At 42.3% G+C, this 26504-nt stretch overlaps 1 protein-coding gene across 1 annotated transcript; it reads right to left on the bottom strand.

The window, feature by feature from the left end:
• Nucleotides 1–21757: 21757 nt before the first annotated feature.
• On the bottom strand, nucleotides 21758–24757 carry TCF21 (transcription factor 21). The gene is made up of 2 exons (XM_086317952.1): nucleotides 24036–24757; nucleotides 21758–22307 (listed from the first exon to the last, which is right to left on the bottom strand). The coding sequence occupies exons 1-2, from the start codon at nucleotides 24483–24485 to the stop codon at nucleotides 22218–22220; spliced, it is 540 nt and encodes a 179-aa protein (XP_086174078.1). The 5' UTR covers nucleotides 24486–24757; the 3' UTR covers nucleotides 21758–22217.
• Nucleotides 24758–26504: the final 1747 nt, after the last annotated feature.

Here is a 26504-nt window from a genome sequence, read left to right as displayed (position 1 = left end):
AGCATCAGGGCTGTCCTTTCAGAGTAATCAGAAACACTGGTTTCTGGCTCCCTTGAAGCAGTGCTCATTCTTCTAACTTCCTAGTCCATTGAGGTTGACAGCTGTCACTCTTCTCCTTGAACCACCTTCTTTAGGACAACAGCTTCCTTCTCTTCCCATGGGTTTTTGCCCCCTCCTCTGCTGATCTCAGGACTGTTTCCTGGTATTATTTGTACACTTTAGAAGTCTCCTATTTCTGATGACTCCCTCTTGAAAAAGGGGGGTTTCACATATCACAATAATTTGCTTACCTGGATTACTGTTCTTTCAGCCCTTGGTGGCTAGCTCAGAGGTTGGCCAAGTCTAGGTTTTTATTCTTCCAGGAGAAAATGCTCTCTTTGATATCCATCTACACAGTTTGGCCCACTCCGCTCCACTCCTTCTCACTCAGCTTTCTCTGCCTTTCCTCTACTCCAAATTACTTTGGGGACCCACAGGTTATTAGGTCTATACATCTCTTAACTCCAACTGTAAAGAGTTTCATTTTATTTCTCAAAGGACTTCTGAGTTCCATGCAAATCAAGAGATATGGCTGGGTATCTGTTCTACATGTTTCTCAATATTTTATAACAATAAATCTAATCATGAAGCAATTGTGACCAGACACTTAGGGAAACTCTAGGGGATGATGACAACTAACTCTAATTGACCACAAAACTCAGCAGCTACCCAAACCAGATGCTGCCAAGGGAAATAACTTGCCTTTCATAGAAATCTGAGCAATTTTAGAGGCAGATACTTGCAGTCTCTCTCAGTAAAAGCTGTATAAATAAGTGAAGTTACCCTGATATGGTTTGAAAGCCACTTGGAAAAAATGATGAGATATCTTTGACAAAGACTTAAAAGAATAATATCAAGCATTCATGAAGGTTCATTGTAATAGGTATTCTTTTAGACAGTGCTAGTGATAGTTTCGGAGAAGGCAATGGCACCCCACTCCAGTACTCTTGCCTGGAAAATCCTATAGACTGAAAAGCCTGGTGGGCTGCAGTCCATGAGGTCGCTAAGTCGGACACGACTAAGCGACTTCACTTTCCCTTTTCACTTTCATGCATTGGAGAAGGAAATGGCAACCCACTCCAGTGTTCTTGCCTGGAGAATCCCAGGGATGGGGGAGCCTGGTGGGCTGCCATCTATGGGGTCACACAGAGTCGGACACGACTGAAGCGACTTAGCAGCAGCAGCAGTGATAGTTTGAATAGGTTTGAACTTTCTGTAAAGCAATTTCACAATATTTATAAAGGCTCATTCTTGGAACCTATCCAAAGTAATAATCTAAGATGTAATCAAAGATATAAGGATGTATAAGGATGTTCAGTACAGAATTATTTATCATAAAGTTAGAAAAAAACTTATATGTTCAAAAATGAATTACAGTTTCTCCATTAAATGGAAAATTGCCCAGTCTTTAAAAATCATGTTCTTAAAAAAAAAAAAAGAAAATTGTATGATGTGGCAAAAACCCTGTTTCATAATATTAGGTGACAAATAGTAGAGTTGTTGTTCAGTCGCTAAATCGTGTCTGACTCTTTGCAACCCCCATGGACTGCAGCACACCAGGCTTCCCTGTCCTTCACTATCTTCCAGAGTTTACTCAAACTCATGTCCATCGTGTCAGTGATACCATCCAACCATCTCATCCTCTGTCATCCCCTACTCCTCCTGCCCTCAATCTTTCCCAGCATCAGGGTCTCTTCCAATGAGTCAGTTCTTCATATCAGGTGGCCAAAGTATTGGAGTTTCAGCTTCAGCATCAGTCCTTCCAATGAATATTCAGGGTTGATTTCCTTTAGTATTGATGGTTTGAACTCCTTGCTGTCCAAGGGACTCTCAAGAGTATGAACTGTATATTCAATATTAACCTAATTTTGTTATGTTTATCAATCTGTCTTTCTGGAAGTAAACCTTTTCTTTCCAAATGGTTTAAAATGATCATAGATTATTTTTATTATCAGAAAAAATTTACTAAAGATAATTTGTTTTAATTTGGCAAAACCTGTTTTGAGGCTTTCTTGAACTGTGGTGTTAGAGAAGACTCTTGAGAGTCCCTTGGACTGCAAGGAGACCCAACCAGGCCATTCTGAAGGAGATCAGCCCTGGGATTTCTTTGGAAGGAATGATGCTAAAGCTGAAACTCCTGTACTTTGGCCACCTCATACAAAGAGTTGACTCATTGGAAAAGACTCTGATGCTGGGAGGGATTGGGGGCAGGAGGAGAAGGGGACGACAGAGGATGAGATGGCTGGATGGCATCACTGACTCGATGGACGTGAGTCTGAGTGAACTCTGGGAGTTGGTGATGGACAGGGAGGCCTGGCGTGCTGTGCAACATGCAATTACCTAGATCACTACTTGGACTGAATTTGAAATTTAACTGTTTTTTCTCTTGCCCATGTAAGGAAGTCTAATCACTGAGCAGGGAAAGAGAATGAGGGCTTAAGATGAACAAGTTTCTCTCATCTCTGCTAATTTATACCACCACCCCCTTTAGGATCAACTTACAACTTAAAAAACTAATTTTTATTTTTGGGTAAAGGTTGAAAGAGAACATAAAAAAATAAAATTATTATAACTGTGCAGCTGTTGGGGGAGGGAGCAACCTTGTTTCCAAGTTTTTGTCTTTCCATTCCATCCCTGAGAACCTTTAAAAACAAAATTTTACCTCATGTGCCTCATACAAAAGACTTTTACCCCCAAATAGATCAGATCAGATCAGTCGCTCAGTTGTGTCTGACTCTTTGCGACCCCGTGGACTATAGCCTACCAGGCTCCTCTGTCTATAGAATTCTCCAGGCAAAAATCCTAGAGTAGGTAACCATTCCCTTCTCTAGGGGATCTTCCTGACCCGGGATCAAACCTGGATCTCTCGTATTGCAGGCAGATTCTTTACCTTCCAAGCCACCAGGGAAGCCCATTAAAAAATTTTAATGCTGAAGGGAACTTTAAAAAACCTTGCTGGTGAAGAAATCAAGGCACAGCCAGATTAAATGATTAGCTTGGGGTCAGAGTAACTTAGTGGCAGAGGCCCCAAAGCTCAGGCCTGTTTATGAGTTTTTGAAAGTACCTCTTTTAAAAAATCTTCTTCTAACATGTTAGAGTATATCTGATCATGTAATTGAGAAAGATAGTGGAATTCAGTATCATATAATGTATGAGTTGATTTATAAGATTCAGAAGAGAAATAAAGTAAAGACAGGTTCTGGAAGCAAAAAGCTTTGTGAAGTTCATAATTGTTTATAGGGAAGGCCCCTGAGATGATGTAGAAGGCTGGGCAGGTTAAGTCATGAAATGTTAAGTTCAGCTGTCACAAGGCAGGGCAGATTTTGATGATCTAGCATTCATAGTTTTGGTGTTGACTTTCCAGTAGTGAAGATAAATTTCAGCTAATGTACCTGTCATATCCTGAAAATATTTTGCTTTGGACCAAGAGTACATATTTGCAAAATGACTTCCTATATCAGTGTGGCAGAAAGATGGCTTGCTATATATAGTCCTCCAAGAGGTCTGAGATCCAGATTTAGTTTTGGGAAAATAAAAGCCTCCAGGACAACCACCTTGGATGCAGAAAGGAACATTTTGAAATCACTTCCCCAGATATTTGTCCACTTCTGGCAGATTTGTTGGTCTGGGCTGGAGGGAGTGTGCCATATTGGACTAGCTTCCTGACTGACAGGCTGTGCTGTCTGCAGCACTTAGAGTGTGGCAGAAGCAACCTGTATGTCTGGGTAGCCCGTCTTTCTGGAAACTGGCACAGTAGGTGCTTTTTAGAACACAAGACTTCCCTGCTCTTTCAGGTTCTTACAGAGAAGAGGTTTTGCAACAAATGAAGAGGAAGACCTATGCTGGAGATAAGCAGAGTGTCACCTATTTTTCAGTGTGTAACACAGAGTCCTACGGACAGTGGTCACTCAGTGAAGATACATGGGATGAAATGAGCTACTATATATCTTAATTTTAAGATGCATTATTTTTCACATTTCTAAAATTGAAATGCATCTTAACATTTGTCTATTTTCTGAATTTTCTATATTGTTAGTATTATCCATGCTGGGTTGAACTGCCATTGAAAATGCCTTTAAAAAGATTTTACTGCATCAGAAAAATGTTGTTTTGATATATAAATAATAAATATAATTTTGTTATACATATAAAGTAGAGAAGGAAATGGCAACCCACTCCAGTATTCTTGCCTGGAGAATCCCATGGACAGAAGAGGCTGGTGGGCTACAGTCCATGGGGTCACAAAGAGTCGGACACAACTGAGCAACTAACTTAACATACATATAAAGACTCTATGGTCTGTAGCCCACCAGGTTCCTCTGTCCTAGGCAAGAATATTAGAGTGGGTTGACATTTCCTTCTCCAGGAGATCTTCCCAACCCAGGGATTGAACCTGCATTTCTTTTTTGTTTTGTTTTGTTTTTAATTTTCTTTATTTTTTGTTCACAAATAATTTTTGGATACATCTATAGGTCATTCATTTTGGGTTTTTTTTTGTGTGTGTGCTTACTTATTCTTTTTTTTTTTAAATTTTATTTTATTTTTAAACTTTACATAATTGTATTAGTTTTGCCAAATATTGAAATGAATCTGCCACAGGTATACATGTGTTCCCCATCCTGAACCCTCCTCCCTCTTCCCTCCCCATACCATCCCTCTGGGTCGTCCCAGTGCACTAGCCCCAAGCATCCAGTATCGTGCATCGAACCTGGACTGGCAACTCGTTTCTTACATGATATTTTACATGTTTCAATGTCATTCTCCCAAATCTTCCCACCCTCTCCCTCTCCCACAGAGTCCATAAGACTGTTCTATACATCAGTGTCTCTTTTGCTGTCTCGTACACCGGGTTATTGTTACCATCTTTCTAAATTCCATATATATGCGTTAGTATACTGTATTTATGTTTTTCCTTCTGGCTTACTTCACTCTGTATAATAGGCTCCAGTTTCATCCACCTCATTAGAACTGATTCAAATGTGTTCTTTTTAATGGCTGAGTAATACTCCATTGTGTATATGTACCACTGCTTTCTTATCCATTCATCTGCTGATGGACATCTAGGTTGCTTCCATGTCCTAGCTATTATGAACAGTGCTGCGATGAACATTGGGGTACACGTGTCTCTTTCCCTTCTGGTTTCCTCAGTGTGTATGCCCAGCAGTGGGATTGCTGGATCATAAGGCAGTTCTATTTCCAGTTTTTTAAGGAATCTCCACACTGTTCTCCATAGTTGCTGAACTAGTTTGCATTCCTACCAACAGTGTAAGAGGGTTCCCTTTTCTCCACACCCTCTCCAGCATTTATTATTTGTAGACTTTTGGATCGCAGCCATTCTGACTGGTGTGAAATGGTACCTCATAGTGGTTTTGATTTGCATTTCTCTGATAATGAGTGATGTTGAGCATCTTTTCATGTGTTTGTTAGCCATCTGTATGTCTTCTTTGGAGAAATGTCTATTTAGTTCTTTGGCCCATTTTTTGATTGGGTCATTTATTTTTCTGGAGTTGAGCTGTAGGAGTTGCTTGTATATTTTTGAGATTAGTTGTTTGTCAGTTGCTTCATTTGCTATTATTTTCTCCCATTCTGAAGGCTGTCTTTTCACCTTGCTAATAGTTTCCTTTGATGTGCAGAAGCTTTTAAGGTTAATTAGGTCCCATTTGTTTATTTTTGCTTTTATTTCCAATATTCTGGGCGGTGGGTCATAGAGGATCCTGCTGTGATGTATGTCAGAGAGTGTTTTGCCTATGTTCTCCTCTAGGAGTTTTATAGTTTCTGGTCTTACGTTTAGATCTTTAATCCATTTTGAGTTTATTTTTGTGTATGGTATTAGAAAGTGGTCTAGTTTCATTCTTTTACAAGTGGTTGACCAGATTTCCCAGCACCACTTGTTAAAGAGATTGTCTTTAATCCATTGTATATTCTTGCCTCCTTTGTCAAAGATAAGGTGTCCATATGTGCGTGGATTTATCTCTGGGCTTTCTATTTTATTCCATTGATCTATATTTCTGTCTTTGTGCCAGTACCATACTGTCTTGATAACTGTGGCTTTGTAGTAGAGCCTGAAGTCAGGTAGGTTGATTCCTCCAGTTCCATTCTTCTTTCTCAAGATCGCTTTGGCTATTCGAGGTTTTTTGTATTTCCATACAAATTGTGAAATTATTTGTTCTAGCTCTGTGAAGAATACTGTTGGTAGCTTGATAGGGATTGCATTGAATCTATGAATTGCTTTGGGTAGTATACTCATTTTCACTATATTGATTCTTCCAATCCATGAACATGGTATATTTCTCCATCTATTAGTGTCCTCTTTGATTTCTTTCACCAGTGTTTTATAGTTTTCTATATATAGGTCTTTAGTTTCTTTAGGTAGATATATTCCTAAGTATTTTATTCTTTCCGTTGCAATGGTGAATGGAATTGTTTCCTTAATTTCTCTTTCTGTTTTCTCATTATTAGTGTATAGGAATGCAAGGGATTTCTGTGTGTTGATTTTATATCCTGCAACTTTACTATAGTCATTGATTATTTCTAGTAATTTTCTGGTGGAATCTTTAGGGTTTTCTATGTAGAGGATCATGTCATCTGCAAATAGTGAGAGTTTTACTTCTTCTTTTCCAATTTGGATTCCTTTTATTTCTTTTTCTGCTCTGATTGCTGTGGCCAAAACTTCCAAAACTATGTTGAATAGCAATGGTGAAAGTGGGCACCATTGTCTTGTTCCTGACTTTAGAGGAAATGCTTTCAATTTTTCACCATTGAGGATAATGTTTGCTGTGGGTTTGTCATATATAGCTTTTATTATGTTGAGGTATGTTCCTTCTATCCCTGCTTTCTGGAGAGTTTTTATCATAAATGGATGTTGAATTTTGTCAAAGGCTTTCTCTGCATCTATTGAGATAATCATATGGTTTTTATTTTTCAATTTGTTAATGTGGTGTATTACATTGATTGATTTGCGGATATTGAAGAATCCTTGCATCCCTGGGATAAAGCCCACTTGATCATGGTGTATGATCTTTTTAATGTGTTGTTGGATTCTGATTGCTAGAATTTTGTTAAGGATTTTTGCATCTATGTTCATCAGTGATATTGGCCTGTAGTTTTCTTTTTTTGTGGGATCTTTGTCAGGTTTTGGTATTAGGGTGATGGTGACCTCATAGAATGAGTTTGGAAGTTTACCTTCCTCTGCAATTTTCTGGAAGAGTTTGAGCAGGATAGGTGTTAGCTCTTCTCTAAATTTTTGGTAGAATTCAGCTGTGAAGCCGTCTGGACCGGGGCTTTTGTTTGCTGGAAGATTTTTGATTACAGTTTCAATTTCCATGCTTGTGATGGGTCTGTTAAGATTTTCTATTTCTTCCTGGTTCAGTTTTGGAAAGTTGTACTTTTCTAAGAATTTGTCCATTTCTTCCACATTGTCCATTTTATTGGCATATAATTGTTGATAGTCGTCTCTTATGATCCTTTGTATTTCTGTGTTGTCTGTTGTGATCTCTCCATTTTCGTTTCTAATTTTGTTGATTTGATTTTTCTCCCTTTGTTTCTTGATGAGTCTGGCTAATGGTTTGTCAATTTTATTTATCCTTTCAAAGAACCAGCTTTTGGCTTTGTTGATTTTTGCTATGGTCTCTTTTGTTTCTTTTGCATTTATTTCTGCTCTAATTTTTAAGATTTCTTTCCTTCTACTAACCCTGGGGTTCTTCATTTCTTCCTTTTCTAGTTGCTTTAGGTGTAGAGTTAGGTTATTTATTTGACTTTTTTCTTGTTTCTTGAGGTGTGCCTGTATTGCTAAGAACTTTCCCCTTAGGACTGCTTTTACCGTGTCCCACAGGTTTTGGGTTGTTGTGTTTTCATTTTCATTTGTTTCTATGCAAATTTTGATTTCTTTTTTGATTTCTTCTGTGATTTGTTGGTTATTCAGCAGCATGTTGTTCAGCCTCCATATGTTGGAATTTTTAATAGTTTTTCTCCTGTAATTGAGATCTAATCTTACTGCATTGTGGTCAGAAAAAATGCTTGGAATGATTTCTATTTTTTTTGAATTTACCAAGGCTAGCTTTATGGCCCAGGATGTGATCTATCCTGGAGAAGGTTCCATGTGCGCTTGAGAAAAGGGTGAAATTCATTGTTTTGGGATGAAATGTCCTATAGATATCAATTAGGTCTAACTGGTCTATTGTATCATTTAAAGTTTGTGTTTCCTTGTTAATTTTCTGTTTAGTTGATCTATCCATAGGTGTAAGTGGGATATTAAAGTCTCCCACTATTATTGTGTTATTGTTAATTTCTCCTTTCATACTTGTTAGCATTTGTCTTACGTACTGTGGTGCTCCCGTGTTGGGTGCATATATATTTATAATTGTTATATCTTCTTCTTGGATTGATCCTTTGATCATTATGTAGTGACCTTCTTTGTCTCTTTTCACAGCCTTTGTTTTAAAGTCTATTTTATCTGATATGAGTATTGCTACTCCTGCTTTCTTTTGGTCCCTATTTGCATGGAAAATCTTTTTCCAGCCCTTCACTTTCAGTCTGTATGTGTCCCCTGTTTTGAGGTGGGTCTCTTGTAGACAACATATGTAGGGGTCTTGTTTTTGTATCCATTCAGCCAGTCTTTGTCTTTTGGTTGGGGCATTCAACCCATTTACGTTTAAGGTAATTACTGATAAGTATGATCCCGTTGCCATTTACTTTATTGTTTTGGGTTCGAGTTTATACACTGTTTTTGTGTTTCCTGTCTAGAGAATATCCTTTAGTATTTGTTGGAGAGCTGATTTGGTGGTGCAGAATTCTCTCAGCTTTTGCTTGTCTGAAAAGCTTTTAATTTCTCCTTCATACTTGAATGAGATCCTTGCTGGGTACAATAATCTGGGCTGTAGGTTATTTTCTTTCATCATTTTAAGTATGTCTTGCCATTCCCTCCTGGCTTGAAGAGTTTCTATTGAAAGATCAGCTGTTATCCTTATGGGAATTCCCTTGTGTGTTATTTGTTGTTTTTCCCTTGCTGCTTTTAATATTTGTTCTTTGTGTTTGATCTTTGTTAATTTGATTAATATGTGTCTTGGGGTGTTTCTCCTTGGGTTTATCCTGTTTGGGACTCTCTGGGTTTCTTGGACTTGGGTGATTATTTCCTTCCCCATTTTAGGGAAGTTTTCAACTATTATCTCCTCAAGTATTTTCTCATGGTCTTTCTTTTTGTCTTCTTCTTCTGGAACCCCTATGATTCGAATGTTGTAGCATTTAATATTGTCCTGGAGGTTTCTGCGATTGTCCTCATTTCTTTTAATTCGTTTTTCTTTTATACTCTCTGATTCATTTATTTCTACCATTCTATCTTCTAATTCACTAATCCTATCTTCTGCCTCTGTTATTCTACTATTTGTTGCCTCCAGAGTGTTTTTAATTTCATTTATTGCATTATTCATTATATATTGACTCTTTTTTATTTCTTCTAGGTCCTTGTTAAACCTTTCTTGCATCTTGTCAATCCTTGTCTCCAGGCTATTTATCTGTGATTCCATTTTAGTTTCAAGATTTTGGATCAATTTCACTATCATTATTCGGAATTCTTTATCAGGTAGATTCCCTATCTCTTCCTCTTTTGTTTGTGAACCTGCATTTCTTATATCTCCTGCATTGGCAGGAAGGTTCTTTACCAGTAGCGCCACCTGGGAAGCCCCTACAAAAGCATGGAAATAGAGAAATAATGTGTAGGAACAAAAGCATTTTTCATTGGCAGAATATCTGTAATTCTGTACCTTTTTGCAAAACTACATCCAAATGCTTTATAAAACTTAGGAAAGGAAGTAAATCACAAGTAGATGACCTGTTACATTTTGTTACTGAGATCCAGTTGTCTATCACATGCTCAATTAGTTTCCTGTGGCTGCTGCAACAGATTACCACAAACTTGGTGTCTTAGCACAACAGAAATTACCCTGTCTTGGTTGACAGCCAGAAGTTCAACATCAGATTTACCAGGTCAAAATCAAGGTATAGGTATGGTCCCACTTCCTCTGAAGGTTCTAAGGGCAAATCTCTCACTAACCTCTTCCAACCTCGGGTAGTTTCATCACTCTCATCTCTGCCTCTGTCTTTGCATCACCTTTTCCTCCTCTGTGTGTCGAACCTCTCTCTCGTTTTCTTTTATAAGGATACTTGTAATGGGACTGCAGGGAGATCCAACCAGTCCATCCTAAAGGAGATCAGTCCTGGGTGTTCATTGGAAGGACTGATGCTGAAGCTGAAACGCCAATCCTTTAGCCACCTCATGCGAAGAGTTGACTCATTGGAAAAGACCCTGATGCTGGGAGGGATTGGGGGCAGGAGGAGAAGGGGATGACAGAGGATGAGATGGCTGGATGGCATCACTGACTCGATGGACGTGAGTTTGACTGGACTCCAGGAGTTGGCGATGGACAGGGAGGCCTGATGTGCTGCGATTCACGGGGTCGAAAAGAGTCAGACACGACTGAGTGACTGAACTGAACTGAATGGCATTTAGGGCCCAGACAAATAATCAAGGATAACCTTTCCATTTCAACAATCTTAATTTAATTGCATCTGCTAAGACTTTTCCAATTATAATAACACTTACAGTTTTCAGATGTCTTTAAGTCCACCATTCATTCCCTTACACATGTCAACGAAACTAGTATTAAAAAAACCTCCAAATTTCTAGGAACAGGTAAAAGAAAGATTGATTAACTTTTATTGGTATTTTGTTGGTATGATTAGCTTTTGTTTGTATTTTCTTTATTCTCCCTTCTGACAAAATCAAGAAAGGATAAGCACTGAAATTTTCAGAATGGGTATCAGTGGCTTGGAAGAAAATCACAGTAACGATAGAGGAAAGCTCTTCTAAGAAATATTCTTAGACCCAGAGGGCACAATTGGGTGGTACATCATTAAATACTGGCAATTCACAGTGGGAAATAATTCGGAGGGCTGGACTCTGAATATAGTTTTTCAGAAGGAATAGACTCTGAATAAAGTTTTTAGGAAAACTTTAATATGGTAGATTAACTATAAAAATGGTTAATCTCACCCTTCTCTGTACCCTTGATCTATGCAATGTGTCTGTAACTTTTCCCATCAAGAGGTAGCCTTTATTCCCCCATCCCTTGAACCTAAGGTGCTCTGTGCTTGCCATTAGCCAATAGAACACGGACAGCAAGGAGATCCAACTAGCCCATCCTAATGGAAATCAGCCCTGAATATTCTTTGGAAGGACAGATGCTGAAGCTGAAACTCCAATACTTTGTCCACCTAATGCAAAGAACTGACTCGTTTGAAAAGACCCTGATGCTGGGAAAGATTGAAGGTGGGAAAAGAAGGGAATGACAGAGGTTGAGATGGTAGGATGGCATCACTGACTCAATGGACATGAGTTTGAGTAAGCTCTGGGAGTTGGTGATGGACAGGGAAGCTTGATGTGCAGCACAGTCCACGGGGTCACAAAGAGTCGGACATGACTGAGCGATTGAAATGAACTGAATGTGACACTAGCAAGTTATAACCCAAGTCCAAGAAGCGTGTGAGCTTCTGTTCCCTCCCCAGTCACCATGAAAGCAAGTACAAGCTGGCTACTGGATGATAAGAGACACACGGCTCTGTCACCTTCACCACCTTGGCCAGTAGCCAGCCTGCCATCAGACATATTAGTGGGGCCATCCTTGACCAGTCAGCCCTCAGACAAACTGCCACCCAACCACAGACACATGAGTAAGTTGAGGGAGAACAGCAGACCTCTGTCCAGATCCTCAGAACTGCCCAGCTGACTCGCAGACTCATGAGCCATAACAAATACAGTATTAAGCCATTGGGTTTTGGGGTGGTTTATTATATGACAAAAACCGATACATAATGGGTGGAAATTCATTAGATTTTAATGACTGAACAAATAATTCAGAATGAATTGGATTGTGAATACAAAAAAGATTTTTAGACTATTTTAACTAATTTATTTTGCTTATAGTTTCCTTTTTTGAATCTTCAATGGTGATAGAGAATAAAAATATACTAATAAGTCTAAAAGAGATCTTTAAATGAGTATAAAACAAAAATTCTGATCGAAAAAAACATGTCTTCTTGTGCTTACCATAAGGATTTCTTTTTTTTCTTAGGGTTATAGCCATCCTTAGTTTCTTTTATCCTAGGGACTCTCCTTTGTTCAAGGTTGGAGCCCATTTCCGCTTAATTGAATAGAAACATTCTATACTCAGCTTTCTGCCACTTACCTGCCATATAACTTCTGGTGATTTACTTCCCTTCTCTGAGTTTCAGTTGCCTTATATCAAAAGTGAGGATGATAATAACTCCTGGTTAGGGTTGCTTTGAAGGTGAAATATGATAGTCCATATGCATGGTCTCTGTGAAATGCAGGTGGATGAATAAAATTAATAAGCTGAATCTATGTGATTAGCATTTTCCTCAATATGCCCAATAACATTGGCATACCAGTGGCGCTGATTTTCTCAATACAATTCTTCATTCCATAAACTAGATCATTTGGTTATATGACTACATGTTTTCTTGATGTTGGTATCTATACCCTTCTACCCAGTACAAATACAGTATATCTTGTCGGCATGACTTTTTCCCAAACACACATTGCTGACCACTGGTGTTTCTAAATAAAACAAGGTGGTCCATATGCAGACACCCCAACCCTGATTTCATTAGATTACATTTGTAGCAAACAGATTTGGGATTCCTGTCTCACTCAGAGCCTACATCTCAAAGAATCTGCCCTAGCCATCAGCCAGCCTGTTCACCCATCCCCAGTCTACCACAGCTGATGGGGACAAGAGGCATACAACTGACTTGGGGAATTTAATCAGAACCTCTTAGAACGTGTCTATAGTAGTTTACATGCATATTCCTTATCTTAAGAATTCAAATTAAGAGGTGCTGAGACTAAAGTTTTAGATCTTGGATCCAGCAACTGAATGGTCTTATAGAATTGGAGCCATAGTCAGCAATCTAACAAACCAATCCCATCTGAAATAAAAAATTCAGGAAAAGTAGAAAGTAAGTGAGCCAGAAAAATCAGAGGAGAAAATGCAGAAGACTGGCAGAGAAAGCAGAGATAAGAGCCCAGAGAGCTCCAGAGAGAGACAGAAAGGGAGTTTTACTCTTGACTTTCAGTTTCCCAATAGATATTTCCCTACTGTTTATTTTTTGCCTGGAGATGTCAGCCAGAGTCCTTGGACTATCTTTACAATGCCTCATTCCCCTTTTTATTTGGGCCAGTTTGAAGGGATTTTTGTTCCTTGTAACCAAATGACCCCTGTTGGCTTAAAAAATTCCCCTGGGTTTAGGGATGTCTTGGGTTGCTTTTTAGTCCTTGGTGGAGAGAGAAAGAATGCTTGTTAAGGAAAAAAAAAAAAAAAAGATAATTGAAGGAGCTATTGAGTGGGTGACAGATGCCTGAAAGTAAGAGATTAGAGGGCAACAGAAGATGGTGGTATTCACATAAAGTGCAAAAGAAGAAGAAAAACACTCTGCTAAGATTCATTACTGAATAATCTCAAAACCCAAGCAGAAAAGTTTAGAGGTGACTGATCCCCAGAGATAGTAGGAATACTGAAGGGAAACATGCATTATTTTGAAAGATACAGTATTTACTATCGACCCTTTCTTGGGATTTAGTGCTAAAAGGAGAATCCACATGTTGTGAGGACCAATGTTTCAGGTTAATTGCCCTTCACAAGAATTGACGGTGATTTTTTTCTTCATTAGAGATTTATTTTTATTTTGGAACAAATATTCATTACCAAATTCTAAAATTGAAATTAGATGATATATTTAAACTAGCCCTTGGTTATAGCAAGGCAATATGAACTTATCTACAAGACAGAGGTATTTCTAAGAAGCCTACTATTAAACTTTATACATTCAACCCCCTTCAAGCACGTGACATGTGCTTGTCACTGTGCAAAGGGCTGGGACACCAAAGTGAACCAGTCAGACACAGCCCCTGCCCTCATGGAGCTAGTGAAGACAAACAGAAACTAAGTAAGCGAAGGGAGAAATGAAAGGAAATAGTGACGACCTGTTATTGATAATGTTCAGATCAGATCAGATCAGATCAGTCGCTCAGTCGTGTCCGACTCTTTGCCACCCCATGAATCGCAGCACGCCAGGCCTCCCTGTCCATCACCAACTCCCGGAGTTCACTGAGACTCATATCCATCGAGTCAGTGATGCCATCCAGCCATCTCATCCTCTGTCGTCCCCTTCTCCTCCTGCCCCCAATCCTTCCCAGCATCAGAGTCTTTTCCAATGAGTCAACTCTTCGCATCAGGTGGCCAAAGTACTGGAGTTTCAGCTTTAGCATCATTCCTTCCAAAGAAATCCCAGGGCTGATCTCCTTCAGAATGGACTGGTTGGATCTCCTTGCAGTCCAAGGGACTCTCAAGAGTCTTCTCCAACACCACAGTTCAAAAGCATCAATTCTTCAGAGCTCAGCCTTCTTCACAGTCCAACTCTCACATCCATACATGATCACAGGAAAAACCATAGCCTTGACTAGACGGACCTTTGTTGGCAAAGTAATGTCTCTGCTTTTGAATATGCTATCTAGGTTGGTCATAACTTTCCTTCCAAGGAGTAAGCGTCTTTTAATTTCATGGCTGCAGTCACCATCTGTAGTGATTTTGGAGCCCAGAAAAATAAAGTCTGACACTGTTTCCACTGTTTCCCCATCTATTTCCCATGAAGTGGTGGGACTGGATGCCATGATCTTCATTTTCTGAATGTTGAGCTTTAAGCCAACTTTTTTCACTCTCCACTTTCACTTTCATCAAGAGGCTTTTGAGTTCCTCTTCACTTTCTGCCATAAGGGTGGTGTCAGCTGCATATCTGAGGAGTGCTGAAAAACAGAGTTGGGGCAGAGGACTTCTCTGGTGGTTCAGTGGTTGAGACTCTGCGTTCCCAATGCAGGGGACACAGGTTTATCCCTTGGCAGAAGAACTAAGATACTGCGTGCCCCACAGGCCGCATGGTGTGACCAAAAAGAAAAAGCAAAGAATTAGGTGCAGGATCCACCATGGATAAGGTGGTGAGGTCTGTTTTAATATTCAGAATGAACTGAAGCAACTTATTATCATAAGAATTTAATAATTCCTCATAATTACTATTGGCTAGATAACTGTTTAGGGAAGCTGCATGTCATTCTTTTGGGCACTTTTTATAACTTAATGACCAGAAGAAAAAAAAACAATATTAATTAGTGCCCGTCACGTAGCAGACATCGTCCCCATACTCTATCTTACCAAAGCAGTCATTATCTTTTTTTTTAATGAAGTTTTTAAATTGAAGTAGAGCTGATGTAAAACATTATGTGAGTTTCAGGTGTACAATATAGTGATTCACAATTTTAAAGGTATACTCCTTTATACACTTAAAATTGGCTTCCTGGATGGCTAAGTGGTAAAGAATCCGCCTGCAAATGCAGGAGACACAGGAGACGCAAGTTCAGTCCCTGGGTCCAGAAGATCCCTTGGAAGGAGAAACGGCAACCCACTCCAGTATTCTTACCTGGAGAATCCCATGGACAGAGGAGCCTGGCAGGCTACAGTCCAAAGGGTTGCAAAGAGTCGGACATGACTGAGCAACTAAGCATACACATTACTCCATTTATAGTTGTTATAAAATGTTGGCTCTATTCCCCGTGTTGTACAATATATCCTTGTAACTTACTCCCTACCTAATAGTTTGCACCTCTTAACCCCTTACTCCTATACTGCTTCTTCCCTCCTCCCTCTGCCCGCTGGTAATCACTAGTTGGTTCTCTATATCTCTGAGTCTGTTTCCTTTTTGTTATGTTCACTAGTTTGTTGTATTTTTTAGTTTCCACATATAAATGATAAGTCATACCGTATTTGTCTTTTCCATCTGATTTATTTCACTTAGCATAATGCCTTCCAAGTCATCCATCTTGCTGCAAATTTTATTCTTTTTATAGCTGAGTAGTATTTTGTTGTATATATACATACCACATCTTCTTTATCCAATCATCTGTTGATGGACACTTAAGTTGCTTTATAAATCTTTGCCTTTTGGGCAGCATTTGCAAAGCAGTCATTATTATACCAGTTTTTCAGATGGAAGGGTCAGGGTCCCAAAATGTCATATTTCTTGCCCAAGGATTCAGTTAAAAGCTTTTCCCACTATACCTCCATTAGATGTTGGTCTAGCCTACATAAAAGGCAACAAGTTACTTATTATCACCTAGATTAATTTTAAAATATGGATCTTTTTAGTCATATAGCTTACATTTTAGTCTTATAAAGTCTCTCAAATTATTGCCACTCATCAAGCCACCTTTTAAACTAATGATTCTCACCTATAAATTCAAAACTAGTAATGCCATGTTCTACAGGGAGAGGAAAGAGCAGACTTCATCTGAGTGTCAGGGGTGAGGGCAGTTCAAATATCCCAGCCCCAGTTGATGCCCTCTCGTCCAAACATGTCTGCTTGCTTTATTCCTTTCTCAAATGTACATCCAGACTTCAACGAAGAGGTCGACTTTCAATTTAACTATAGCAACAACCCCACTGTCAATTTCTTTGTTCCAACTGCTCTCCAGCGTATCTTCCTTCACCATAGCCTCAGATACTTAATGATTCACTCACAGTTCAACATTTATTGAGCTGCCATGCCCTTTGCTGGGTGTTGGGCACGAATTATGACATGGCATTGCCTTGAGAAGTCTGGTCTCCTAACTCGAGGACATTCTAAACTGTTCTCCCGGCCTTTTCCACCCCGGTCTCCTCCCTCTGTCCTGGGAAGGGATCTTTAGCCTAGTCTTCAGGGTGGCGAATCTTGCCAAGAACGGGCTGGAGGTGGACCAGCTGAGTCTGCCAGATCGAAAGATCAAAGGCGCCTGGAACCTAGATGCGTGAAGGAAGCCAGCCGGGCTCTCATGATGCCGCTGGCACCTCGCGAGTTTCCTAAGGCGACGCCAGAACTGGGAGAACAGGATGCAAAGCTAAGAAAGGAGGTTGGACTGACGGCTGGCTGGAGCCCACGCCTTTCCTCGTTGGCTGAGCAGAGGTCATTACCCTAGAACCTTCCCCCAGCGGTGTCTCTGCGCCGGGCAGGTCCGCACTGACACGCGCACCAGGCTGCCTCCGAGACGGCGCACGGAGAGGCGTGCAGACCCAGGAGGCTGTGTAGGCTGGGGCTCGTAATTCGGAGCCTCCATTCTTCTCTTCCCGGTAGAAAAGCGTCGGAGGATCCATTCTCTACTCCACCTCTTGGCTCCGGTCCCTTTCCTGTCCGCGAGCTCCACCAGGCACTTGCCCTGCGCTCCCCACCACGTTGAATCCCCTGCACCCCAGCCCCAGGCCGACTTCCCACCTGCGGGAGGCAACGGACGTCGGCGCAGAGCAAATCTATCTACTTCCGCTGGAGTGAAGGGAGAATCTTTGCTGACCTGGCTTTGACCAAGGGACCCTCTGCGCTACCGAGAAGTTGTAGGGGGCCTGAGTCCTGGCAGCCCAGATTTCTCTCCCCTTTAGGGGTCGCAATGGAGCCAACAGCAGTCGGGCCCTAATCTATCCAGACCTTTAATCCATGCCTGATGCCTGAAATTTCTTTGAGAGCCAAAACGAGCGCTCACACACGTCCGTACACCAGGGTCGCACAAATCTGTTATTTTCTGAGGACGAGTGGTTTGCTGTCCCAACCGGCGTTTAAGCTTTAAGAATACACTGCATGCCACCGTGGAGCGAATAGAAAAGCAAGTGAAACTGGAGCCCAGAACATGCAGACTCTTTAAGAAAAAAAATTCCTAGACATTTTATTTCCCTCTGCATTAACGTCCTTTGTCTCTCTAATGAGATAGATCACAGAACAGTGCTTCGCAGAGTGTGGTTTCCGGACCAGCAGCATCAGCCTCTTTTGGGAACTTGTTAGGAGTAGGAATTCTGGGTCCCACTTCGGACCTCTTGAATCTGGAACTAGGGTGGATGGAATCCAGCTATCTGCTTACAGGAGCTGTTCAGGTGATTCCCATACATGTCCAGGATCCGCTGGCTTAATAGCCTCTCTGGGCAGTGTTTCCCACTGATCACTGCTCATAACCGTCAGCTACTGACCTTGTTTTGTTTACCACTTATCTGTTTAGAGAGAAGTCTCTGATGTGACAGTGGGCAAAGCTGCTTGAAGCACAAGGCGTTACCTGTAAGAATCCACAGAAGCAATCAGAACCAGAGAGAGAGAGACAAAGAAGCAGAAGGGACTTCCCCCATCTTCAGTTCACTTTCAGTATCTGTCTCTTGCTGAGAACTAGCAGACACGCTTATTTGAAGCATTTCATTTTCCTTACAGGCTTCTACAACCTGCTGTGGTTGTTCTCCTGGTTCTTTCTGAAAGCACCTTCTAAGACAGTTATTATAACTAAGAGGTCACAGACAGGACACTCCCCACCCTCCCACCTCTAACTATCTGACTTGTGGTAAGGAGGGTCCCCCAATTCTTTCAGATGCTGTTTGCCTCCTTCATTTTTTAAAATTAATTTTTATTGGAGTATAGTTGCTTTACAATGTTGTATTTGTTTCTACTATACAGCAAAGTGAACCAGCTGTATATATACATATATCCCCTCTTATTTGAGTAGAGTTCCCTGTGCTAATAAATCACAAAGACCAGAGCAGAAATAAATGAAATAGAAATGAAGAAAACAATAGTAAAGATCAATGAAAAGATAAACAAAATTGATAAATCTTTAGGTAGACTCATCAAGAAGAAAAGGGAAAGGACTCAAATCAAAAAAATTAAAAATGAAAGAAAAGTTACAGCTGATACTGCAGAAATACAAAGGATGGTAAGAGATTACTTATAGAGTAATGAATTACTAGAGTAACTATATGCCAATAAAATTCACAACCTGGAAGAAATGGACACTTTCTTAGAAAAGTACTTTCAAAACTGAACCAGGAGGAAATACAAAATATGAACAGACCAATCACAAGTGCTGAAATTGAAACTGTGGTTAAAAATCTTCCAACAAACAAAAGTCCAGAACCAGATGGCTTCACAGGCAAATTCTATCAAACAGAAAAGAGTTAACACCTAGCCTTCTCAAACTCTTCAGCTTGCCTCCTTTAAAACCGAGGCCAGCAGCAACAGGCTTCAGAACAGCACCAGACCCTGGGAAGTAGGGCGTGGTGGGTGGGAGTGCTGATGACCCAGGCAGAAGAGAAGGGCCCCTGGGAAGGAGAGATGTTTAGACTGTGGATGTGTGTGTGGGAGGGGGTGGGGCGGTCACACTGCCCCATGCCAGGGCTAGTGGTAGCCACAACCTGGTCATTCCAGTGTATTTCTTGCTCATTTCAAGAAACAACCCCTGGGTCCCCAAGTGTGCCCAGGCTCGAAGGCTGAGACCCCTGTGCTCAGGGTTTCCCAGTAGCCAGGCACTAGTGTAGTCCTTCTATTTGTTTGTCCCAGTCCCTATCTTTGCTCTCTGAATTTTTCTGGATGAAATTGGAGAACATTGAGGAGTATGGGTAAAGATGTGTGTGTGTGTGTGTGTGTGTGTGTGTGTGAGAGAGAGAGAGAGAGAGAGAGAGAGAGAGAGAGAATGTAACCTTCAACATTGCACTGAAGAGGTGTTTTGGTTCCTGCAACAAAAAGACCTTGCTTGTGCCTTATAAACACACCCTCTTGAGCTTCCTGCTCCAGTGCTTTCAGGACGGCTATAGTATAGGTAGCTCACCCCCAGCCACTTAGTACAACTGACCAGTGTTTGCCCGGAGTTTTTCCTTTACAAAGCAATCACAAAAAATAAAAAATATAATTTCATTTGAACGCCACTGAGGCTCTATGAGGCAAAAGAGAAAAGTATGAGTACCGACCGTTATCATTGTCATTATAATCACGTTTATTCCCACTTTCCTAGAGGAGAAAAGTGAAGATCCACACCCTTTCAGAGAAAAACTGGATGTAAAACTAGGGTTTAACTCGTGTGTCACAGTGCACAACTTCAGGCCTCCGGTTGAAAGCACAGGCTGGTGGGAGGCAGGAGGACTTTGTCACAAATTCATTTGCGGTTTGGGGTTGTTATAGAATGAGCAAGCCGACATTTCTCCAGGGGCCGCCTGCGTTGAGAATTTTTTTTTTTTTTTTTTAGTGTTCTGTATTTTAAAAAAATTTTTAAACTTTGTGTTGCGGTATAGCTTAGTAACAGTGTTCAGAGTTGTGATAGTTTCAGGTGAACAGCTAAGGGGACTCAGCCCTACATGTACATATATCCGTTCTCCCCCAAAGCCCCTTCCCCTCAAGGCTGCCACATAGCACTGGAGTGCTCAGAATTTTGAATATTCGCTTTGTAAAATCGTCAGTGGGAGCTCGGAAAATTTGCTGAAGTGGAACACAAACAACTGAGTCACTTTGGGACTCATCTCTGACTTGAACTCTGGATCCGCAGGTCAAGAGTCGACTGTGCCTCTGGTAGAAGCAAATGTGGGAAAGGTGGAGATGGCCAGAGCCTAAAATGATCTCTTGAAGGTCACGTAGAGGGAGAGGGGAAACCAGGAGGAGGGAAGCCTGATACCCTGAGAGTGCAAGTGACAGGCACGCGGATGAGGAACCACCCGCGTTCCCAGTCCTCGAGAACGGAGATGCTAACATGGTAACTCTCTTTGGGAGAGAACGTCCCTCCTGTACAGCGGTTCCCCAGGTCAAGAGCATCCCCGGTTCCTTCCCCTCTGGCTGGGTTGAGGGCAACACCACTAAGCGGCCTTGGGGGTTGGATGGAGGTAAGGGCAGGAGCAAGGGAGCTCTTACTCCAGGTACCAAATCGAGCTGAGAAAAGGGCGAAAAAAATCGAAAAGAAAGAGCAAATGAAGCGGAAGTTTCAAGGCCCTCTGCGAGGAATAACAGTATAAATAACCGAAGACGTCTTGTAAACACTGCGGTCATAACCCCGAACATTAAACAGCCCCGGTGGCATCTGGCTCATCGGCCGCCGCGGGCTGCGCTGGGGCAGCGAGGGAACCCGGTCCCAGGCTCCTCGGACTCGCCTCTCTGTTTATCTCAACTTAATCTTCCCCAACGAGCTGTTCCGTAGCCTGGAAGATGTTTAAATTAAAACCCAGTCCGCCGGAAGTCGTGGAGAGGCGCTGAATGCACTGGCTAACGTAACAGAAAGGCAGGCATGCGCGTTGTTAGAAGTAATTCATTAATTATTAAGAAAACTATATGATACACGTTGCAGCCCCTCGAAAATCGTAGAACACATTCCAGAGGTACGGCATTTACATTTTTCATCGCTCCCTTTATTGCTTCACTCGTTTGCAGTTCTGGGTTGCGTGGGTTCATGTCTGCACCTGGAAGGTTATAGAATGTGGGTTTTACCTTCCTGCTTGTGTTGGCAATTACACTGTGGGGTACCTGAAAATCAGATTTTCCTTTTCTCTTGAATTGTATGACTGTTCTTAACTTTAATCCTTCCCTTTCTTTGTTTAGTTATAATATTTCTATTTGTCTGAAAAGTAATCTGCAAACTTGAGACTCGTTTCTTTTTGAGGTTTCAGTGCAAAATATGATTTGCACCTTCATGGTGGAAATCGTACTTAATCATTTTCTATCTCTCAAATAAGTTTGGATTGAAGTTCAAAAGGACCACTTTTATTATTGACCTACCCCTATGGTTCCCCACCTTTCTATTCCAAATATATTTTCCAAAAATCACACCAAACGGCAGGGCTTTTAGCAATATAAAGAAAGATTTATTTTTGAAAGTAGCAAAACTTGTTTGAAAAAAATATATCTTTAAGTGAATTACTTTATAAATGTGACTGTCAAAGTCAGCTATTCTATGATCTACATTTTACAACATATTGTACAAAAGATACACATTGATAGGCTCTTATTATCTATTTATATATTTATAATTACATATTGCACTTGGACCAGCAAGGCTCGCAGAGTCATTCACGGTAGAAGTTAATAAAGTTAAATAGATGGGAATCGTTGTAAGTACAGTTGATGTTTCTCTGGTTTGGAAACGAATCTCCTCGTCGCTGTAAAGTGTTCTCGCGGGGTGGGACAGGGAGAGGAGAACTGCGAGGGGGAAGCAGAGACAGAGAGCGGGGAGGGCAAGGGTCGCCTTCCCCGGGGCCCGCTCCCCTCGGGAGCGCGCCTTTCCCAGACTCGCACCTCCAAGGTCAGGACGCCGTGGTTCCACATAAGCGGCTGGCGGTCACCACTTCTTTCAGGTCACTCTCGGGTTTCCCGGCCACCATAAAGGGCCACGTCTGCAGGAGAGAAGAGGGTGGAGGAGGTAAGTGGCCGTGGAGGAGGGGTGGGACGAGGCCGGAGCCGGAGACCAGAGTAAAGGCGGCAGGCGGTAAGTTGGAGAGACCCGTTATCTCTGCAATTCACTCTGTGACCTAATGCGCCCTGTGACTGGATAAAGTAGAAAGCGGCCTTGGCGCCAAGTCACAGCTCGAGGTGATAGAGCAAAGAGGGGCTCACACTAGGTTCGAAGTGAAAACCCAAGAGAAAAAGCACAACCCGGCGGCAGATGCCGCGGTGAGACTGAGCAGGGAAACCGAGAAGGATCTCGAACCGCTGGGCATCGGGTTCAAGGTGAAGCGCCCTTCTGGCCCTGGTCAGGCTCTTCTGAGGCCCTGGTCAGGCTCCCAGCCCTCTCGCTTTCACCCCCCAGGGATTTCCCTACTTCTAACTTTCATTCCATCACAAAGGCGGGCTTTTCATCACCGTTTCGAAATTAATCGCCAGCTCTTAAAAACAAATAATGTTAATAAAAGAATATCCAGGCGAATTTTCAGACTGTCTTCCTATAAGGCTGAGCAAACACAGCTTTCTCTTCCCTTCTTCCTGACATTTATAATAAAGCTCGCTTAAGGTTTCTTAATCAAGGATGAAGGCAGCAACAGCTGTAAATGAAGGCACTGCTTTCATTTTAGGTCCAGATTTTTAAAAGCTATTTACTCAAGAAAACTTGACTCTTAGTGAAAGGAAAAACACTTTCTATAGCAAAATATGGTTTTGCAACCCCCTCCCATCCACCCCCCCCCCCACCACTCCTGAAACCAGTTCAGAGAGACCACTCAAACCTTCAAACCTGTCTCCCTAGTGCTGACTGATAAGAAGACTTTTAAGAGGAAAACGTCTCCTTCTTATCATATATAAACAAAGGTGCTAGTTAGTTTTTGTTTTTCTTTAGAGCCCGGAACCCTTAAAATTAAATCAAATGCAAAGAGGGAATGAAAATACATTTCTTAAACAGTAAAATGCCTTTGAGAAAAATATTAGGTTCAATGAGCATTAAGATAAAAAGTAACATGTTCTTAAATCTTGAAGGAGAGTGACCTATTTAATATTATTTATTACATTAACAGTCGTGAGAATGTACTGATTATGCTGATATTTGCTAAAACTTCTGAGATTCAAAAGTGTTAATTCATCGACAGAAAAGTGCAGAATATTTAAACAGTTGAGGACTTAGGTGACAATTATGGGGGGCACGATGTGTTCATATGTAAAGTTCTACGTATGGAAAACTTTGGGAAAGAAACAGAGTGGGATATTTTTATTTACAAGAAGTAGAGGAGGAGGGAGATCAAGTTCTACTCTAGCTAAAGGAAGAATAAGAGGATTACTAAAATGCCTCCTTAGCGCGTAGCATCTCCTCCGTGTCCTCTGTCCGGCACCAGCCCTGAAGGCACTGGTGCGAGTGTGGGGGATCCCTCCTCTTTGCCAGCTCAACGTGCTTGCAAACTCTTAATTGGGCTGCCACGTCAAACACTCGCATAAATCACCGCGTTCCGCAACTTGGAAGGCAGAGACCGAGGATCGTGTGGGGATCGCCCGCACGGTCCCCTAGAGGCACTGGCTGGCGGTGACCAAGATGCGCGGGTCCCAGTCCGGCGCGCACCCTCACACCGGGGACCCACCGCGGGCGCGCTGTGTCCGGGGTGCGGGGGGGCGACACGCCGCCACCACACCCGAAAACTTACCAGGTTGACCGGGTGAATATAACCGTTCTCATACTTGTCGTTGGCCAGGATCTGCCTCAAGTGGGCGATGTAGCTGGACGCCAGCCTGAGCGTGTCCAGCTTGGAGAGTTTGGTGTCCGGGGGCACCCAGGGCAGGGTGGTCTTGAGCCTGGAGAAGGCCTTGCTCAGCACCCGCATCCGGGCTCGCTCGCGCGCGTTGGCCGCGTTGCGTTGAACCTGTTTCCCCTCCTGGCTGACACCGCTCAAGGGGCTCTTCTTGGTGGGTGCCTTCCTCCTCTTGCCCAGGCCGCCGCGGCCCTTCTGGGGCGACCCGGCCTCGCAGTTGGAGCTCTCCTCGGTGCTCTCGTTGGAAGTCACAAACTCCTTGTTCGAGTCCATTTTCAGCCCGTCGCAGTCCAGCATCTCCACCTCTTGAAGATCCTCCACATCGCTCAGGGAGCCGGTGGACATGTTTGGGGGAGAGGATGAAAGAGAGAGGGAAGGGAGAGAGGAGAGAGGGAAGAGGAGACAGAGACCTCGAAACCAATGAGCCCCCGAATGTGGAGTATGAGGCGGCCACCTCGGGTTGGGGAGCCGGGAGGTGGGGGTCTGGTTGGGTCTCACACCCCTTTCCCCTTCGCAGTGTCGGGAGGAGAAGCCGCGAGGGCTTCTGCGGGCAGGAAACCGACGCGCTGTTTCCCCACCCCCGGAGTCGTGGCCGGAGAGGATTGTGAGAGAGCGCGGAGGAATTCGGTGGACACTAGGAATTTATCTGGGGAATAGAGAGGCGGATCCTTGCCGCCCAGGGGAGGGGCCTGCCAGGCCCCGGCAGAGCTGTTAGACCCCTTTCACAACCCGAGGGAAACTCTCACGCACGGCCCCTGATTTCCAACTTGTAATGGAAACCAACTCCATCGCAGGACGCGAATACCAGTCACCTTCTCCCACTTTGGGATGAACCAGGGAGCACCGGGGCCCACCCAAGCTCCTTTCCCGGGGCCCATCTCTTAAGGCCGGCTTTCCTTCTTAAGAGGTCATAGCTGACTCTGTCTGAGAACTTTAGGAAAACGACCACATCTCTGCTTTTTCTGGGCCTTAAACCCACGGATCTCATCCCCCGGCTCCCCACTTCTTCACAGAAAACACCAATGAAAATCTAGACACGAATCCACCACCTCCTGCCAACACTATAAGACTGTGGCTTTTCCGAGATATCTTCTCACCTTAACTACGGCGAATTAAGACAGTAGGTGCTTTATAGGATCTTTAGGGTGATGACAGAGAAAGTACCAAAAAATCCACTTGCGCCTGGTCACTTTAAAGATATCAAGGAATTGCCCATGTGTACATACCAGACATAACCATTGCACACCCACACACAACACACACATTTAAGGGGGCGTGGGGGGAAATGAGATAGAGTAACATGGATTTATGGAAAGTATTTTGTTAGTTGATAATCTTTTCTTAATGAAATTAAAACTTTCCCCTTAATTTCTATAGATCCATTTAATACTGTCTTAAAATGTTAGTTGCCTCAGACATCAATTGGTCCCGTGATGTCTTGTGCTTTCTTCCCTCCCAATGCTGCCTTCTTTTGGCTATAGCGGGGTTCTGCTTGTAAGGCTGACATTACAAAACATTGAGCAATATTATCCAGTTCAGAAAGGTTCTTTTTTCTACCCCTAACTCCAGCCCCGACCATCTTTCCTGGAGAAGAAGAAAATTCAAGGAGTAAGTAGAAAAGCAAGGGGACCAGAAATCGAGTGATTGAACGACATCGATGAAATGAAACCAGAGACACAGAAGGCATGGATCTCTCTTGCTAGTTCTTCTCCAGGTTTTCTTTCCTTGGAATTAGGCACTGAAGTTGAGGGGCTGGAGCAGAATTTAAGAGCGGATTCTGAGCTTTTGCCTGGGAATCTGTACCCCTCTGCTAAACTGAGATACCGTATCTCTAATCCTGGGCTCAGTTGGGAATTCACTAACCTCTAACGTTTTGTTTTGTTAGCAAGGTCTTGTTTGCTTTCCCCCTATGCTGTAAACTAAACAGATTGTCAGCAAATCAGCCTTTATTAATGAATTAGGGAGACCCCCCCCCCCATAATATCTTTGCCCAGGATCCAAAATTTGTTAATCACCAGTGTAGAGATTTATGAGCTCTCTTATTTTCTGTTGTTTGTGCAGGTGGAGATTTAAATGACCATATCCACTACCAAGATTTATTACGAGAGTGATTGATGTTATAAACCAGGAAAAGGACTCTTCCCACAGCAGGGATGATAGAAATATCAAGTTGAAGTTGCCTTTGTCTTCATGCACAAATGACCCAGCCCTACAACACAGAAAGTATAATAATTTAATCTGAGATCCAAGACAGCATTAAGAGAACACTCAACAGGCCTGTTAAATGTTTCCCCTCTGATTCCCAAACTAGATTTCTTTGATTTACCCTCCCTTTTCTCAGTCTTGGTAAGACATGAAAGTTAA

Source organism: Bos grunniens, chromosome 9 (genome assembly GCF_055505025.1).
Source record: "Bos grunniens cultivar Pamir isolate PY7600 chromosome 9, Bosgru_T2T1.0, whole genome shotgun sequence".
NCBI lineage: Eukaryota > Metazoa > Chordata > Mammalia > Artiodactyla > Bovidae > Bos > Bos grunniens.
This window is presented reverse-complemented; position numbering and strand designations above follow the sequence as displayed.